This window comes from Procambarus clarkii, chromosome 45 (genome assembly GCF_040958095.1).
Source record: "Procambarus clarkii isolate CNS0578487 chromosome 45, FALCON_Pclarkii_2.0, whole genome shotgun sequence".
In the NCBI taxonomy this organism is placed as follows: Eukaryota; Metazoa; Arthropoda; class Malacostraca; order Decapoda; family Cambaridae; genus Procambarus; species Procambarus clarkii.
Window position 1 is genome coordinate 6646799 of NC_091194.1, and position 20160 is coordinate 6666958.

The following is a 20160-nucleotide window of genomic DNA, read 5'->3' on the forward strand; positions in this document are numbered from 1 at the left end:
GCCTACCTGCCTACCTATCTACCTCCCTACCTACCTGTATTAGTAGACAGGAGTTGATATTAGCAGTTGGATTGACGAACGCTGAAACTGCGCCTGTTTTTAAAAAGTTGGACCGAGTAATCAAGAAGTTATTTAAGCGTGTTTCACTTAGCGAAAGTTTTGATTTTATTTACGACACGCAATGGGCATTTAGCAGTGAAACTTGATGCATAGATCAAGCCATTGAAAGACCCCCCCCCCCCCCACACACACATGACTTTCTCGAAGACAGCCACCATGGCTCCTCGCGTTCCAAGGACCTCAAGGCGGGATGGTAAGTTCTTTTCCTTCAATTATCTTAGCAATAAGAAGGTGTTTGAGAGTCGGGTGATCTGTGGTAGTGGCATTATAAGGGAAGAGGAGTTGTTGGTCTAGGGAGGGGCCTTATACCTCTGTTCACCTCCAAATGTATTCCAAGCAGACCCAAGATTGTATTTAGTTATAAATTAAGTTAAGCAAACATGGCATGTGAAACCCGTAGAGTTTCACGTCAGCCAACCTCCGCGAACCCAACACCCGGCCCACGCGCGCCACAGCACACGCGCCTAGGGTAACACACACGCACACACACACACACACACACACACACACACACACACACACACACACACACACACACACACACACACACACACACACACGCACACACACACACACACACACACGCACACACGCACACACACACACACACACACACACACGAGCAAATGTAAAGTTATGGAAATGGGACTAGGAGATAGGAGACCAAAGGGACAGTACACAATGAAGGGGAACAGCCTACCTGTAACGACGCGTGAAAGAGACCTGGGGGTGGACGTAACACCTAATCTATCTCCTGAGGCACATATTAATAGGATAACGACAGCAGCGTACTCTACACTGGCAAAAGTTAGAACATCATTCAGAAACCTAAGTAAGGAGGCATTTAGGGCGCTTTACACTGCCTACGTAAGGCCAGTCTTAGAGTATGCCGCCTCATCATGGAGTCCCCATCTGAAGAAGCATATAATGAAACTGGAAAAGGTTCAGAGGTTTGCAACGAGACTCGTCCCAGAGCTACGAGGGATGGGGTATGAAGAGCGCCTGAGGGAACTGTGCCTTACGACACTAGAAAGAAGAAGGGAGAGGGGGGACATGATAGGAACGTATAAGATACTCAGAGGAATTGACAGAGTGGACATAGACGAAATGTTCACACGGAATAGTAACAGAACGAGAGGACATGGATGGAAGCTTGAAACTCAGATGAGTCACAGAGATGTAAGGAAGTTTTCTTTTAGCGTGAGAGTAGTGGGGAAATGGAATGCACTTCAGGAACAGGTTGTGGAAGCAAATACTATTCATAATTTTAAAACCAGGTATGATAGGGAAATGGGACAGGAGTCATTGCTGTAAACAACCGATGCTCGAAAGGCGGGATCCAAGAGTCAATGCTCGATCCTGCAAGCACATATAGGTGAGTACATATAGGTGAGTACACACACACACACACACACACACACACACACACACACACACGCACACGCACACGCACACGCACACGCACACACACTCACACTCACACTCACACACTGTAAAGATCACGTTAATTTTTTGTGCGTATTTCAATATTTTTGTTTAAACTGGATTTTTGAGGGTGACCGAAGGTTGAATATGCGGGTTTTAGAGTTGGTGGGCGTGAGATGTTTCGCGTCAAGGCCTCCTCTCTAATATTTGTCGTGCTGAAGTATTGACTGACAAAAAGTATACATATCCCCCTTGTGTGACTATGCATATCCATTGTATCAACCATATGTATGGTACCATACATACAAGCCGAGGATAACTTAGGAGTCAACGCGTTAATGTAATTAGTATTCATTCTTTCCTGGATAACGAAGTGACCTTGTTACTCTGAACTGATTTAAAAGGGGGGAGTGGGTGGGGTTGCATGTTGGGGGGTGGGGGGGAGTGGGGGGCACGGAGTGCATCATTGCTAGGGGGGGGGGGAGGGGACTCTCCTACCGGGAAATGCCTGAACCAGGAGGCGGTGATATGAGTGCTTCCTGCTTGTCTCTCTCCCCCCTCCTTCTCCCCCCCCCCCCCCTTCTCTCCCCGCCCCTCCCTAGTGAGTTATGCTCCCTCACGCCCTCACCCCAAGCGACATTCCTGGCTCTGTTGTATTATAAAATCACTGTATAATAAATCTGGAAAGTAGATTTAGAGTCGTGTTTCCTCAGTGGTATTTTGAAAATTTGTGCTCAGAGGAGACTGTGTATGCGAATACACCCAAACGTACACATGTAAACACCGACACCCCCTCCCCCCCTCCCTCACGCATACACACGCACATACAAGGACACGTGACCTGAGGGGGGGGGGGCTAGGTTATAAACATACTTTCAGGATAAACTGCAACAAAAATTAAAACAGAGTAAAGAGACCTCTCTGACTGTAACATACACATGTATACATGTGTATACACATGTATATAACGTTGAGTCACCACGGAGGGGGAGGGAAGGTGGGGCAAGGGGGGAAAGAGATGGTATACCACAATTAGACCGAGCGTATGTCTGAGTTGGCGCTATATTTCCCCTCTGTCGACGACCCCTCACTCTCGGGTTCATAGACCCCTTAACGATCGAGCCGGCCATGTTTTGGGGGGGAGAGGGGAGCTGAGGGGAGGTAAAGGGGGGCATGGCGAGCGGGAAGGGGGAGTAGCGTTGGCGGGAGGTGAAGGTGAGGGGAAAGTTGCCGAAAAGGTAAGCTGAATTGGCGGAAAGTTGAGGGTAGAATTGGCGGGAAGTTGAGGGTAGAATTGGCGGGAAGTTGAGGGTAGAATTGGCGGGAAGTTGAGGGTAGAATTGGCGGGAAGTTGAGGGTAGAATTGGCGGGAAGTTGAGGGTAGAATTGGAAGGGGAAGGTGTGGGTAAACTGTGTTTAATGGCCCTCTAGGAAAACAAATAGAAATCTTGTTGAATATGACTGAGGTATGGATGACTTTGGTGAGTATGGGAGAGATACATGGACGACTTTGATGACTGAGATACATGGGACGACTTTGATGACTGTAAGGGAGATACATGGGACGACTTAGGTGGGCATGTGATACGGAGCCACACGGAAGTACGGACACTACCTGTATCCACGTATCCACACACGCCGTTTCCGGTGCAGCAGCAGCAGGAGGAGGAGGAGGAGGAGATGGAGGTGGGGTTTTGAAGGTGGCCAATGATAAGGTCACAGGGAGGCAGACGCGTGCCGCAATGCATCCACCATTCAACTGTCGACCTTATGGCATCAAGGCTACGCTCGCCTACCCTGCATACATCCCAGCCCCTTATCCCCTATCCCAGCCACCGGTTTGAGTTGCAGTTTGCGCAGGGAACCGCAGCAGAGGGGAGGGTAGAAAGTGTTCCATAGAGACAACGTCCCACGGCGCCCGTAACGACAAGAAAAGCAAGGGGAAGGTGTAAGTAAGAGTGGGTGGGGGGCTGGTGGTGGTGGAGAGGCGGGTGAAAGTCGTATGCGTGTGTAAGCTGGTGGTGGAGGGAGGGAGGGAGGGAGGTAGGTAGGTAGGAAGGTAGGTAGGTAGGAGGGGGGGGAGGGGTGGGGTAAGGGGGGGGAGCAACCTCGCAGCAGTCGGCGTACTCGCTATCTCTTCAGTCGCTCACAACTCGAGCTCCGGACCGGACAGGGAGACTGAGATCCTCAGAACACATTGACACTGAGACACAGACACACACGGATACATTATTGGTTCCTAGTGTGCTACCTGCCCTACCGTGTGCTCCACTCTGCAAGTGCTTCGTTATATACTTTATGCAGTGATCTAACGTTTGTGATACGCTATACTGATCTTTGGTGGAAATACAGTGATTACTAACAATCGAATTGGTGATTGACCCCTTGTGTGGATTTATATCTGTCTGTAGACAGCAACGCAAATGAAAATGCCGGAGGAGGATTTACCAATACTTAAAGGACTATTACAGCATGGAGTTGCCCCTCACTATATGAGTAAGTTTACCTGAATTTTACCTCTATTTCACTTCGAGAGTTCTACTCCTGCCAAGCGGGCTTGGCCGGTCCTTGTACAACTTGAAATCTCACAACTTGGTGGACCACATATCCGGATTTATTTTGAATTAGGCTTACCCAACCGACCAACATAGTGAACACACTATGCGGAGTTTACCGGGTAATAGGTACCTCCCCATTTATTGACCAGCAGAATGGGGGGGAGGGGGGGGGGAGGAAACAGGGACAAATCGATATGCCAGGTGTTGTAGTCGCGGTTGAGGGAGGTATAACTGCCAATTTGTGGAACAAGTACCTTGTATTGATTAGTGTTGATTCTATCTTTTGTTTTAGAATCACCAATGAATCAAATAATCATTATATATATATATATATATATATATATATATATATATATATATATATATATATATATATATATATATATATATATATATATATATATTTGTGGTGGGTTGGGGAGAAGGTGTGGGTGCCACGTGTGTGGGAGGGGGTCGTTGCCCTTCCAAGAGGGGAGAGAGAGAGGGGAGCAGGTGAGGGCACTCCCCCCAGCAACCCTCGCTCATCTATTAGTGTGAAGTGCGATATTTATTTGAAATTTCACTATTTTTTTTTAAGATTATTTTTCGAAAGTTAAATAATTTGATTTGTTACGTATGTTTTGAGTCATTTACACACCTGGGGACAGGTGTGTGAAGGTATGACATATGTGTACACACACCTGGGGTCAAGTGTGTTTAGTGTTAATATATAAACACACATGTAGTGAGGAAATTTGTTTATTTCTGCTCTTGTTAAACAACTTGCCATAGAACATGTTACTTATTTAAAACCTCAAGGAGTCTATTGGTCTATTGGCAGCCCTATGTTATACCCCTATGTTATACCCCCCGTGATCCCTTCAGTGATCTTAAAATCCCACCACGTTGATATATCATTACTGTTTTTGCTTTGTATTTGTCGAGGGGGGGAACAATTTATTAAATAAATGTTCTTGTCTTCCACAGCTGTGCGCTTCGGACGTGTGCCCAAGAGAGAGAAGGCCAAGATCCTAGCGGCTATGCAGAGCGTGAACGCCAGGTCGCAGGAGAAGGCGGTGTTGGCTGAGCTGGATGATGACACGCGGGTGACAGCGGCTATCATCCGCGCTCACATGGATACGTGTGGGTTCACCAGAGACAAAGTGGCGCCCATGCTACAGCAGGCCCGCACCAACCCTAGCTACACCCAATGCCCTCCTACTCTGGTGAGTAATGATCTACTATACCCCCATAGTGTTTTGGTTGGAAGGTGGGGGAGGGAGTTATATTATTTCTGGGGTAATATTGGTAGAGATAGTTCTTTGTCTATGTGTCACAAAGGACAAGTATCTAGGATAGAGAGATAGCTTTTTATCTGTTGATCATGTTGCTTCACAGGGGAATGGTAGTATTTTCGGGTATAGTTATGGGTAGCGCTTTGTCTATTCTTCATGTGTCCATGTGTCAGGAGAATGATTATAATATTTGGCTAGAGGTATGCACGTTAGGGTATGTAGACGGGTAGCTTTGTGCGATAGACTGTGCGATAGATTTGGTGTCTGGGAATAGATAGTGGGTCTATTGAAGCATTCAAGGCGATATATATATATATATATATATATATATATATATATATATATATATATATATATATATATATATATATATATATATATATATATATATCATGTATATATCTCCTTTTCTTCACTGGGATCATCAGAGATTCGAACGAAGGTCCCAAAAGTGCTGCTTTCCTTTTAACCAAGCTATAGACGATGGTCTCGCACTTTCTAAGGGCCGAGTTCGACCCTCCGATGATTCAAGCGAAGGAAATTAGGAAAAAAATATTTGATAATGGGTGAATGGGTTTAAAGCGAGGGAGTGAGTTATGGGGGCCGGCGAGGCTTGGGGTCGGTGGTGGTGGGCCAGCAGCAGCAGCAGCTGCTGCCGCCAGCACAGGAGGCGCTCAAGGTCAGACGAGTTCAAGTTCACCACCACACAGCCCTTATCTCCAGGAAGCCGTTGACACATGCAGATAAGCGCTGATAGCGAGCTGGCTGACTGGAGAGTGGCGGAGTGTGGCATGTCCGCCTGCCCGTCCGTCTGTCTCTGTCTGTCTGTCCGCTTCATGACGGGACAAGGGGCCTCTGGCTCTTCATATATCGCTCGGTTATTGATTTCGGGGGAGTGGGGGAGGAAGAAATAGTTAAAATACACTATGATAAAATATTTGGAGGCGGGGAAGATGGCTTTTGGCATAGATATAGCAAATTATTGTGACTCAGACTTCTTGGAAGACGTGTCCCAAAATCTAAATTTGATTTTAAACAGCTGTTTAGTCCAAGTCGTAATCGTAACGATGTAAGTTATTAGAACCAGATGTTTCTAATTCCGTGAAGCATTGAAATTTGTTGATGTTATGGAAGGGTGGGGGGGGGGGGGGAGGGGGACCAAAATTGCGCGTTTGGGAGTTAGGCGCCGGGGACAAGATGGCGCCATATTTCAGCAAGCCAGCGTGATGACGGACTCATTGGCGGGAAACCGGAGTCAAGCGGTCAGCCAAGGTCAGGACTGGGGTCGGGGTGTGGGCTGGTGGAGCTCCACTCTATGACTTAACTGGGAGAGAGAGAGAGAGAGAGAGAGAGAGAGAGAGAGAGAGAGAGAGAGAGAGAGAGAGAGAGAGAGAGAGAGAGAGACTGACTTAATTCACCAGTCATGAGCGATTAATTATCCCTGCGTGTTGTGCATGTAAAAAAAAAGACGCAGGTATTCAGACATTGAGAGAGAATGCTATGAAATAATCATTGGTGTGTTGAGGTGTAACTTGGGTGTCTGTATCCAGTGTGTTGCTGCCTCTCTCCCACCTCCCTCCCACCTTCCTCCCTCCACTTCGCCCACCTGTTTGACGTAACCCTCCCACCTTTCCTCCCACCTTTATTAGTGACGTCATTTGTGGTCCCAGCTATCCTCTCTCTCTCTCTCTCTCTCTCTCTCTCTCTCTCTTTCTCTCTCTCTCTCTCTCTCTGTCTCTCTCTCTCTCTCTTTCTCTCTCTGTCTCTCTCTCTCTCTCTTTCTCTCTCTGTCTCTCTCTCTCTCTCTTTCTCTCTCTCTCTCTCTCTCTCTCTCTCTCTCTCTCTCTCTCTCTCTCTCTCTCTCTCTCTCTCTCTCTCTCTCTCTCTCTCTCTCTCATTACAGTACAAGTAAAATCCATGTTAAAAGTTTCTTTTCCTGCTTCGAAAATACCAAGAATATGGTTTTTCCTACTTTCCTTTCTGTGCTTTCTCGCGGGTCCTGATTCGCGTTCTCTCTCGCGTTCTCTCGCGCACCTACACGGGCTTGGCGTGACGTCACTGATAACCTTGGACTGGGTCGCATAGAGGGCGTACTTCAACCCCCCTAAACCACCACCACCACAGGTCCCTCTCCACGCCACCCCCTCCAAGCCACCCCCTCCAATTCTGTCCTCACCAATGCGTCGTTTACTTGGAAGGGGAGTAGGAGGGGGGGGGGGGGGGTGTTCGCTTATCTCAAGTGCAAAGTCGAGTCCTAATTCGTACAGTGCCCCTGTGTTTAGGGACACGTGGTCGCTCGACATTCGAACTGGACTTGTGCAGCGGTTTCTTTAATGAGCACATGCGCGTCGGTAATGCGCATAGCATGTCGCGCATCTGCGATGCTTGGGAGGTAAGGCAGTAGGGGGTGGGGGGAGGGGAGGGGGTTTGAAGGACAAGGTGGGGGGGGGGGATGTATTGATGGCCTCCAAACATACGATCCATATGATGTAACACTTGGAGGAAGGAAGGGTTGTTAAGGAGAGGAGGAGGAGGAGGTTGTTAAGGAGTCCCTCAGGGTGACTGCTGTGAGTGCCTCTTGTGTAACAGCTTCCTAAAAAGAGAGTTGGATTGTTGTCAGCGTGCAGAGTCCGCATATTCTGGTGGTTCATGGAGTGTGTGTGTGTGGGGGGAGGGGGGGGGCAGCTTATCTTAGGTGTTTATTCTCGCTTGGCTGCCTCCCCTGCCCTCCCCTGCCCTGGTCTGGTAGTCGGGATGGCAGCTGCAGAAGACAGCTCGCCCCCCCCCTGCCCCTCCCCTCCCCCCCCCCCACACACACAAAGCATATGGCATGGACTCCCCGTAGTCTAGGGGAGTGGCCCTTGGCCCTGATCAAGTCTATTGTATACCTTTGAAGGTGTATTCGGCTTCTCCATGTATATACGCAAAGTGTACTTTAGTCTTGCACTAGTATATATTTGCTGGTTGATCAGCAAGCTGTTGTGGTGTCCTTAATAACCCTCCAGACGGTCTTAATGACCCCTCAAGAGGTCCTAGGCGTTAATAACCCCTCCCCGCCTCCCTGAGGTTGTAATAGCCCTTAAGAACATCAAGTGAGGCTTGCACCTTGATGGTCTTGTTCACGTGTGTATACACCTGCGGGGAGACTGATGCGCATCTGTAAGGCATTAAGGGAGATAGCTATAAGCTTGTGGGTGCCAGTGCGCAGCGTAGCCCACTGTGTACCTGAGGGATATTGATTACTTGTGCGAGGCGTCGTCGGCGCCTCCGTCAAATGGTCGAGCATATGGAGTGTTAGGTAGGGGGGGGGGGGTTCCTTCTCCTGCCCAAGTCCCATACCTAAGGAGAGGCGCCGTGTCTTGATCTAGAAAGCTGTTGATTGGAGCGACCGCGCTAAGATCCCATACAAGCTGGCTGATCAAAAAAAAAAAGAAGAGCTAAGTTATATTACTTTTCTTGTCATGCACAAGGGCACAAGATCAGAAGTTTTTGATTATTTATTTTTTAATTTACGGTTTAATTGAAGGATCATATTTACTTGGCCGGGGGGATGAGAGGTGTGTGTGTGTGACTCACTCGCTGCACGTGGTTGTGATGAATAATGAATGGTTTGGGATGAGTGATGAATGGTGTTGGGGGACTAGACTGGACTCTTTTACTTTTTCAATTTCTATTTCTAGGGTGCTATTTTCCTTTGTGTTGATTTTGCAAAGTTGGTTTTGACCTGTCGAGTTGGGCTCCAGTGTCCCCCGACCCAGCAAACATTCAATAGGGCATTCCTTATACAGGAGGATATTCGAGGCTAGTGTGATAGTGGCAACACCCTCGCTAAGAGGAGTTTCCACCATGTGTTATGGCCGGAGTGAATGGTCCGGCTGGCTGGCTGGCTGGCCGCCACCTGGAGCGAACAAAGTGAATCTGGAGGCGTGGTTCCTGGCGATGGTGTGGGTCCAAACTGCACCTCGACGCAACCTGAACCGCTCAGGAGTGTGTACTGTGTCGACCTTTCTCAGCAAGGCGATGAGCTCAACGTCAAGAGCGTTTGACAGCTGCAAGGAATTTGCACGAGCTTTGGTGGGGTCGGTTGGCGGGTAAAATGCGTTTTTTTCTTTTTTTGGTTTGGGTTCGCTCTCTTTCAAGGTCACGAAGCCCGCCAACTTTACCCGCCAAAAATTGACTACTGTGTCAACCAATCAGGCGACGCCTCCCCTAATCTCGCATAAATCCCATCCAGTTGAACATTCTCTTTCGTAGATATAAGCTTAATTTATATAGTATTTCCAGTGCGATACTTCAGATAGGGTTATTGATAACAAATTTCGAGATAATCAGGCATCTCTTAGTGTCAAATTTGCAACAATTTCCTCCTTGTCCTAAACATCCCCCACTCCCCCCCCCCCCTTCCCCCTCCCTGAATCTCCACTGTGGAATTGCAGACGGGCGTCTGTCTGCCTTGTCTAGCCCTTGAGGGGGGGGGAGAGGAGGGGGGGGGTACTGTCTTGCCACGGCCTAAAGAAGACCAAACTGCTGATTTCTGCACGTTTCTAAATAGGAAAACAAAACACAAATGTACTCCCCATTAATATGAGCTACCAAACACCCCAGAGAGCCGTATATAAGGGGGGGGGGGTTATTGGAGCCATGTATGCGATACATGTGGCAGCATGGCGCTCAAGGTCACGTGTACTGAAGATGAACTAGGGTCCACCTTCCCTTGGTGTTGTGAGTGAGTGGGTGGGAGGAGCTGTCCACCAGAGAACGTTATTGCGTTGTTGCCACATTGCATCCAAGTAACAATAACAAAGAAAGGAAAAAAACCCTCTGTGATCGCGTTGTTTATACTGGGTTAGGTAACCATCCGGGGGCGCTTCTTCCCCCTCCGTGAGTGTGTGTGAGGGGAGAAGCGACCAATATCACAGGGGCGTTGACGGAATATCCCGAGGAAGGACTTAAACAGAGATTATCGAAGGGGGGTTGAATCGGACGCCGTCTGGATCCATAGGGGTACATTGTTGGGGTGGTTGGGGTCGTTCAGGCGAGGAGTTGGGGAGGGTGGGGGTCGTCCTGGGGGGAGAAGGTAGCGGGAGTCTTATGTATATTTCATTAACTCGATCATAACAAAGGACTTCATACCACTCCAGGCAGGACCTGTAAATTAGAAACATAATTGTCCCTTTCTTTGTCCGGACATTGAGTTTAACCAGAGCAGCGGAGAGAGGGGGGTTGGAGGGAGGTCGCTTCCACATGGCTGGTCCCCCCCCTCAGGAACCCCCCTTCCCCCCCTCCCCATGCCCATGCCCTGAGGTACCCCATGCCCCAGGTACAGGGGTCTGAAGTCTCACTCTCCCCCCTTAGGGGTAATCGAAGGTTGTTTGAAGGACACGTGTAAATACTTGGTTATCAGCGGGTATTTGAAGGACTTCCCACAAACTCCGCCTCTCGTCCAGTGTGACCAGACGTGATGAAGGATTCATGATAAGTAGTTATATACAGTATCCTCTTATACAGGATTATCATACTGCGGATACGATGTATAAGAGGTTATACTGTGTGTGTGTGTGAGGGGGGGGGGGTGTCAGTGGGGTCACACCGTGGCGTGTGGCTGACACGAGGAAGCAAGGTGGAGTGTTGCAATAACTTTGTCAGAATCTTAAATTTAGCTCATCGATCCTCCATGCTGCTCACCTTCCCAGCAGCATAACCTTGAGCCCCGGAGAAGCCATTTCAGCATTTCAGCATCACTTGATGTACAGTTATAATCATCTTGAAGGTTATATGTTAATATGTTTATCATACAGCAGGAATAGTGTTTTTGTGGGGGAGGGGGAGGGGGACAAAACAAGCTAGGTACCAGCTAGGGACAAAGCAAGCTAGGTACTAGCTAGGGACAAAGCAAGCAAGGGACAAAGCAAGCTAGGGGACAAAGCAAGCTAGGGGACAAAGCAAGCTAGGGTAGCCTTGGCAGGAGGGGATTATCTATTTAAGTTAATGTTATGTAATATGGTTGCATATTTTCTTTGTGGCCGAGTCGTTGAGGTATGCTAACGTTTGTTTTTCTTTCTTTCACAGGCATGCCCACTGAACCCCCGGCCAGTGCCCCTCCACGGCCAGCAGGAGCTTGTACAGGACTTCAGTGAACGCTTCTCCCCTGCCATTCGTGGCGTTGTGGAGTTCGCCAAGCGACTGCCTGGGTTCCAGCAGTTGCCACAAGAGGACCAGGTTACGCTCCTGAAGGCTGGAGTGTTCGAGGTACTCCTGGTGCGTCTGGCGGCCATGTTCGACGCCCGTACCAATACCATGCTATGCCTCAATGGTCAGCTCCTTCGCCGGGAGGCACTTCATACATCTGTTAACGCTCGCTTCCTGATGGACTCGATGTTTGACTTTGCCGAACGCGTCAACAGTCTGTGTCTGAGTGATGCCGAGTTGGCACTCTTCTGCGCTGTTGTCGTGTTGGCGCCAGACCGTCCTGGACTGCGCAACGCCGAGCTGGTGGAGCGCGTCCAGAGACGTCTTATCAACTGCCTGCAAGCTGTTGTATCCAAACATCACCCGGAAAACCCAAGCTTACACAGAGAGCTGCTTTCCAAAATCCCCGACTTACGGACACTCAACACCCTGCACTCCGAGAAGCTTCTCAAGTACAAGATGACGGAGCACACGGCCAGCGGCGCGGGGCCCTGGGACGACTCCCGCTCTTCTTGGAGCATGGAGCATGAGAGCAGCGTCGGGTCACCATCTTCCTCATGTGCTGCTGACGAAGCCATGCGTTCCCCCGTGTCGTGCTCAGAATCCATCTATTCCGGGGAATCTGCCAGTTCCGGAGAGTCGATATGTGGCAGTGAAGTGTCCGGATACACCGAGCTACGCCCGCCATTCCCTCTAGTGCGCAGGCGCCATGATAACTCCGAAGGCGCATCGTCTGGCGATGAAGGGACAGAGTCTCCTCTCAAGTGTCCCTTCAGCAAGAGAAAATCAGACAGCCCAGACGACTCTGGCATTGAAAGCGGAACTGATCGTAGTGACAAGCTCTCCTCGCCATCAGTGTGCTCCTCTCCACGGTCCTCAATCGACGAAAAGAGTGAGGAAGATCGCGAGGAAGACATGTCTGTGTTGCGTCGTGCCCTGCAGGCACCGCCCATCATCAACACCGACCTACTCATGGAGGAGGCCTACAAACCCCACAAGAAATTCCGAGCTCTCCGGCGGGAGGAAGAACCCCATTCTTCTCAACCTACAACTTCCCTCTTGGCTCAGACTCTGGCTCAGCCACCACAACACTCGCTAGCCGCAACACACTCTACCTTGGCGTCCACCTTGGCGTCTACCCTGTGTGTGCCCAGTCTAGCTGCCTCGCACTCCACCCTCGCCCGAACTCTGCTTGAAGGCTCCAAGATATCCGAGGACGCTATGCGACGAGCAGATCTCCTCCACTCAATGATCATGCGAACTGAGGTTCGGGAAAGGTTATCTTCAACAGCCAGGGTTTCTCCCGCGCCATATTACGTCCCACAGAATGCCATGGATCGCCTGCAGCCGCCGGTATCCACCTGGTCATGCCCATCTACACGGGGCTGCAGTAGTGGCAGCCTCAGTCCTATGCAACCCACCGTCACGGCACAACCGCGTGTACACTTGCTCACAACACCTACACCCTCACGCTACTACGAGCCAAGGATGTCTACGACGCCATTAGGCCTCGGGGCGCAGCCTTCTTCGTCCCCCGGGGCATCGTCATCCCCGTCGCCGTCACAGGGCATGAGCGGGCACCATTCGGGCATGGGCGTTCAACCCCAAAGGACATCGTCGTCTCCTGTAGTCGAACTCCAGGTGGACATCGCAGATTCGCAACCACTTAACCTTTCCAAAAAGACGCCGCCTCCAACCCCCCAGGAGTTCATCTTGGAAGCGTAATGCAAAGTTGGGCATCGCTTACCAGAGTACAAAGCCACTCTGTGGCCCCGATATTCTCACTCTCAGGCGGACAGATGGACAGCGCGAGGATTAGCGGTGGCAATAAAGAGAGGAAGAAGAGAAACCGAAGGAAAGGAAGAGGAGGAACAGCTGTTGTGTACGAGAGGGTCCTGGAGCACGCAGCAGCAGCAACTCGGGGTCGAGGTGACAAGGACTGCAACTGCTTGCTCCCGCCCCACCCGCACCGCCAGTCATGTATAGGGGGCGGACACCAGTCTAAACCCTCCCGATAGAAGGGTCACCCTAGGTGGCTCTTGAACTGGTGACCCGCCCCGCAATGCTTTGTGAGAGCGACGTGGTTAAACCACCCACACCGCTTGTGAGAGCGACGTGGTTAAACCACCCATACCGCTTGTGAGAGCGACGTGGTTAAACCACCCATACCGCTTGTGAGAGCGACGTGGTTAAACCACCCATACCGCTTGTGAGAGCGACGTGGTTAAACCACCCATACCGCTTGTGAGAGCGACGTGGTTAAACCACCCATGCCAGCCGCCAGGGCAAGGAGCCAAGAGAGTAACCTAGCTCAGTATTCATCGCATCACTCACCACCGAGGACCAGAGTCATGTCATTAATCATCTTCCATTACTCACGATAGATCTCGTTGTCATAATTACTTAACCCTGTGTCTAGCGAACTATTTGTTATGTTATTATTGTCAATATTATTGTCATTTCATCATGATAGGTCTTACTGTAATCTTACCAAGATAAGTTTGTCATAACAAATGGTTCCATTGTGTGCTTGTATGTAAATTTTTGTAATATTTGGGAGTTCAAATTTTGAGTCTTAAAATAAATGTGCAAAGAAATATATCTTCTTTACTTTACCAAAATATTCTTTATTTACTGCTACATGTTAACAATAAGTTGATGACTAGAAATGGAAGAATAATGTTCTACATAAGAAAAAAACAAATTTCATGATAATTGAAATGAATTATATTCTGTAATACAATATTCTTAGTAAATATGACGAGCATATTCTTACAAGGCGACTTATGTAAAGTAATTATCAACAGAAAGCACCAAGTGCATCCATTAGCTCTTAGCCAATGGACAAAGAGAAACAGCAACGCTAATATCAAATTAGAAAATTAAATATATTGAATATATATACATAAGTCTTACAATTTCTTACTTAAAAATAAAATAAAAACTAAACAGATTTAAGAAATCTATACAAAAGTCTTAAAGAAGTATTGCAAAATGATTACATATGCAAACCAAACCAATTTAAAATTAAATATTCAAATAAATGTTTTAGAAAAAAAGATTAAAAAGAAAGTGATCTAAAGGTGATAGATCAGCTAAAAGTGATCTATTTACCCTACAACAGTACTGGGGTGATCTATTTACCCTACAACAGTACTGGGGTGATCTATTTACCCTACAACAGTACTGGGGTGATCTATTTACCCTACAACAGTACTGGGGTGATCTATTTACCCTACAACAGTACTGGGGTGATATATTTGTCCTACAGCAGTACTGGGGTGATCTATTTACCCTACAACAGTACTGGGGTGATCTATTTACCCTACAACAGTACTGGGGTGATCTATTTACCCTACAACAGTACTGGGGTGATCTATTTACCCTACAACAGTACTGGGGTGATCTATTTACCCTACAGCAGTACTGGGGTGATCTATTTACCCTACAACAGTACTGGGGTGATCTATTTACCTTACAACAGTACTGGGGTGATCTATTTACCCTACAACAGTACTGGGGTGATCTATTTACCCTACAACAGTACTGGGGTGATCTATTTGCCCTACAACAGTACTGGGGTGATCTATTTACCCTACAACAGTACTGGGGTGATCTATTTACCTTACAACAGTACTGGGGTGATCTATTTACCCTACAACAGTACTGGGGTGATCTATTTACCCTACAACAGTACTGGGGTGATCTATTTACCCTACAACAGTACTGGGGTGATATATTTATCCTACAGCAGTACTGGGGTGATCTATTTACCCTACAACAGTACTGGGGTGATCTATTTACCCTACAACAGTACTGGGGTGATCTATTTACCCTACAACAGTACTGGGGTGATCTATTTACCCTACAACAGTACTGGGGTGATCTATTTACCCTACAACAGTACTGGGGTGATCTATTTACCCTACAACAGTACTGGGGTGATATATTTGTCCTACAGCAGTACTGGGGTGATCTATTTACCCTACAACAGTACTGGGGTGATCTATTTACCCTACAACAGTACTGGGGTGATCTATTTACCCTACAACAGTACTGGGGTGATCTATTTACCCTACAACAGTACTGGGGTGATCTATTTACCCTACAACAGTACTGGGGTGATCTATTTACCCTACAGCAGTACTGGGGTGATCTATTTACCGTACAACAGTACTGGGGTGATCTATTTACCTTACAACAGTACTGGGGTGATCTATTTACCCTACAACAGTACTGGGGTGATCTATTTGCCCTACAACAGTACTGGGGTGATCTATTTACCCTACAACAGTACTGGGGTGATCTATTTACCTTACAACAGTACTGGGGTGATCTATTTACCCTACAACAGTACTGGGGTGATCTATTTACCCTACAGCAGTACTGGGGTGATCTATTTGCCCTACAACAGTACTGGGGTGATCTATTTACCCTACAACAGTACTGGGGTGATATATTTGCCCTACAGCAGTACTAGGGTGATATATTTGCCCTACATGCACGAGGTTTACAGGTGTACACGTCATATATATATATATATATATATATATATATATATATATATATATATATATATATATATATATATATATATATATATATATAAACTAGCACTTATGAACATGAGTAATGGAAGGTCTTTTTCTTAATAAACAGTTAAGATAAACAACAAAATAAAACGTTTGGTGTTCAGCTCTTGTGAGGCGGAGAGATTTCCGGCTTCCTTGGAGGTGATATCATGGACTTCCTCCTTATGTGTGTGGTGTGTGGTGGTGTGTGGGGGTGTGTGGGGGTGTGTGGGGGTGTGTGGGGGTGTGTGGTGGTGTGTGGGGGTGTGTGGGGGTGTGTGGGGGTGAATGATGGTCTGTGGCGATGTGTGGTGGTGTGTGGTGGTGTGTGGTGGTGTGTGGTGGTGTGTGGCGGTGTGTGGTGGTGTGTGGTGGTGTGTGGTGGTGTGTGGGGGTGTATGATGGTCTGTGGCGATGTGTGGTGGTGTGTGGTGGTGTGTGGTGGTGTGTCGGTTGTGTGTGGTGGTGTGTGGGGGTGTGTGGGGGTGTATGATGGTCTGTGGGGGTGTGTGGTGGTGTGTGGTGGCGTGTGGTGGTGTGTGGTGGCGTGTGGGTGTGTGTGGTGGTGTGTTGGTTGTGTGTGGTGGTGTGTGGGGGTGTGTGGGGGTGTATGATGGTCTGTGGTGGTGTGTGGTGGTGTGTGGTGGTGTGTGGTGGTGTGTGGGGAGTGTGTGGGGGTGTGTGGTGGTGTGTGTGGGGGTCTGTGGTGGTGTGTGGGGAGTGTGTGGGGGTGTATGGGGTGTGTGTGGGGGTCTGTGGTGGTGTGTGGTGGTGTGTGGTGGTGTGTGGGGAGTGTGTGGGGGTGTATGGGGTGTGTGTGGGGGTCTGTGGTGGTGTGGTGGTGGTGTGTGGGGGTGCGTGGGGGTGTGTGGTGGTGTGTGGGGGGGGTGTGGTGGTGTGTGGCGGTGTGTGGTGGCGTGTGGGTGTGTGTGGTGGTGTGTTGGTTGTGTGTGGTGGTGTGTGGGGGTGTATGATGGTCTGTGGTGGTGTGTGTGGTGGTGAGTGGCGTGTGTGTGGGGGTGTGTGGGGGTGTATGATGGTCTGTGGTGGTGTGTGGGGGTGTGTGGTGGTGTGTGGGGGGTGTGTGGGGGGTGTGTGGTGGTGTGGGGTGGCGTGTGGGTGTGTGTGGTGGTGTGTTTGTTGTGTGTGGTGGTGTGTGGGGGGTGTGTGGTGGTGTGTGGGGGTGTGTGGTGGTGTGTGGGGGGTGTGTGGTGGTGTGTGGGGGTGTGTGAGGGTGTGTGGTGGTGTGTGGGGGTGTGTTGTATGTGTGTGGTGGTGTGTGGGCGTGTGTGGTGGTGTGTGGTGGTGTGTGGGGGTGTGTGGTGTGTGGGGGTGTGTGGTGTGTGGGGGTGTGTGGTGTGTGGGGGTGTGGGGTGGTGTGGGGTGGTGTGTGGTGGTGTGTGGGGGGTGTGTGGTGGTGTGTGGTGGTGTGTGGTGGTGTGTGGGGTGTGTGGTGGTGTGTGGTGGCGTGTGGGGGTGTGTGGTGGTGTGTGGTGGTGTGTGGGGGTGTGTGGGGGTGTGTGGTGGTATGTGGTGTGTGGGGTGTGTGGGGGTGTGTGGTGGTGTGTGTGGTGGTGTGTGGTGGTGTGTGGGGGTGTGTGGTGGTGTGTGGGGGTGTGTGGGCGTGTGTGGGGGTGTGTGGTGGTGTGTGGTGGTGTGTGTGGTGGTGTGTGGGGGTGTGTGGGGGTGTGTGGGGGTGTGTGGGGGTGTGTGGGGGTGTGTTGGGTGTGTGTGGTGGTGTGTTGGGTGTGTGTGGTGGTGTGTTGGGTGTGTGTGGTGGTGTTGTGGTGTGTGGTGGTGTGTGGTAGTGATGATCAGGTGTGTTCTGTGGTGACAATCATGACCCCCTGGTGGTATGTGATGATAGTGAGGATAATACATCTGAAGATACATTATACAACTCCTACACCAAATAAAAATAAAACCACAATAAATTACAATCGTGAAAATATCGAGTATATTACATATGGAAATACAGAACATCCATATTCACAGTATATACTGTAGACCAGGTATATCAAAACAATATGTGACGGGAATACAGCTGTTCTTTCGACGTATCTAGAGATGTAGAGGGCTAACTTACCCATCACCACTGCTTGGGAAATTCTTGGGAAAGTTCCCAAGTCGAGTGACGTCAAATCAACGTAATATTTGCGTAAAGATCGTAGGATCAACGCCCCAGTAAGGGAAGGGAAGGAATGGGATTGGGAAGGGGAAAAGGAAGGGTAGCCTTTGTCAAAGGGAAATGAGGGAAAGGAAAGCAATTGTATCGTAAGGTAATTGTGAGGAGAAAACACTAAGGCAGTATCCCCAGCACTAGGAAGGGATATAAGAACAACACGTTAGGATCTAAAGAAGCAGTGTCCAAACAGTTTGAAACCCATCGAGGATCGAACGCCGACCCTGCAAGAACCAGACCACTCCATGTGGCAGGCCGGGCTGGTCTAGTTTGTATATACCGCAAGTCTTCGCAGAAAGTAAGAGTGTTGTTGATCTCACCTACACCACCACCACCACCACGACGGCGGCGACGGCGACGTCGTGGTGAACACCTGACTTGAGTAATGACAGGTGCATCACCTGTGTCTACCCCCTCCCCCTACTACCCCCTCCTTCCCCCCCTCCCGACCCCCCTCCTCCTCCGGCTGCTTGAAGGTCTTCTTATCACCTTTGGTTTCAATGATAATTGCTTAAGAGTTTCACCTCTCTGACCTCTGTTCGTATGTGATGAATGAATTGGTACGACGCTGCTCCTGCTGGGACACGAGCGTCCCCGAACACTAGTTTCCAACGTGGTACTAATCAGGTTATTAGCGTTCGAAACCCTCCCCCCCCTAGCCCCCCCCTAGCCCCCCCCCTCCGTAACGTTCGTGGACTCATAACGCTCGTGACATAACTCAAGGCGCGCGCGCGCACGCAAAGTCACGCCTGATCGCTGCAGAAACTAAAAGTAAAACGGGTTAAGAAAAAAAAAATCCCGAAGGCGAGGAAGGTGACGCTGGAGGTCTGCGTGGCGGTTCGCCTTCGGAATCCACGCCAAGGCGAGCCACCCGCTGCGTCACACCACGTCTCCCACTCCGCTACGGAGGACAAGGTCGACTCGTATAGGAGCAGCCAAGTCGCGTATGCACAAGGGGGAGGAAAGGTCACAATTAAGGGGAAAGGTCACAGTTAAGGAGAGGTCATATTAGGGGGAAGGTTACCAGCTAGGAAAAGGGCAGGAGTGGAACTGCTAGTTTTACTGCTATTTGGGCATCTATTTACTGCTAGGTGGCGTCTCATACTAACAAAACTGCCATGAGGTGCCATGACAAAGGTGCCATGAGGCGCCATGAGGTGCCATGAGGTACCATGACGTGCCATGACGTGCCATGAGGTGCTATGATGCGCCATGAGGCGCCATGAGGTGCCATGAGGCGCCATGAGGTGCCATGAGGCGCCATGAGGTGCCATGAGGTGCCATGAGGCGCCATGAGGTGCCATAACGTGCCATGAGGCGCCATGAGGCCCCATTCTATACCATGGAGTGCAGCCCTTGGCGTCGTCATGGGGAAGGAATGTGTATTTGGAGGTAATGGGGGGGAGGAGGGGGAGGCAGTGTGTGGGGTGGCACTTCGGGGGTGGGGGTGGCACTTGGGGGGTGGGGGTGGCACTTGGGGGGTGGGGGTGGCACTTGGGGGGTGGGGGGGTGGCACTGGGGCGAGCTCGGCACTGGTCTTCGGAAGGTCAGTGAACGGTAGGTGTGTGTGTGTGTGCACGCGCGCGCGCCGCCAGTCCACTTCCTGGCTACAAGGATAAGCACTGGTTGACCTAGGGGGGGGGGGAGACCCTTATACCTGATGCCTCTGTTCACCTAGCAGTAAATAGGCACCCGGAAGTTAGGATTTTTTTGTGGGTTGCTTCATGGGGAGGTTGACGTGTGTGTGTAGTTACTATTTGTGTCTCCAGAGTCCAGCTATAGCTCTTGGGCCCCGCCTTTTTAACCCATCTATTTTTCCTCTATTATGTCTACTACATATA

The 20160-nt window shown here is 49.6% G+C and overlaps 1 protein-coding gene across 4 annotated transcripts in view; it reads left to right on the forward strand.

Moving 5' to 3' along the window:
- The window catches only part of Eip75B (Ecdysone-induced protein 75B), a 223473-nt gene extending 209308 nt beyond the window's left edge, over window positions 1–14165 (forward strand). For all 4 annotated transcript variants that reach the window (XM_045761053.2, XM_069301301.1, XM_069301302.1 and 1 more), the window contains exons 4-5: window positions 5070–5308; window positions 11447–14165. In XM_045761053.2, the coding sequence (XP_045617009.1) occupies window positions 5070–5308; window positions 11447–13291 (2084 nt within the window). In that variant the 3' untranslated portion in view covers window positions 13292–14165. The remainder of the gene's footprint in view (window positions 1–5069; window positions 5309–11446) is intronic.
- Window positions 14166–20160: the final 5995 nt, after the last annotated feature.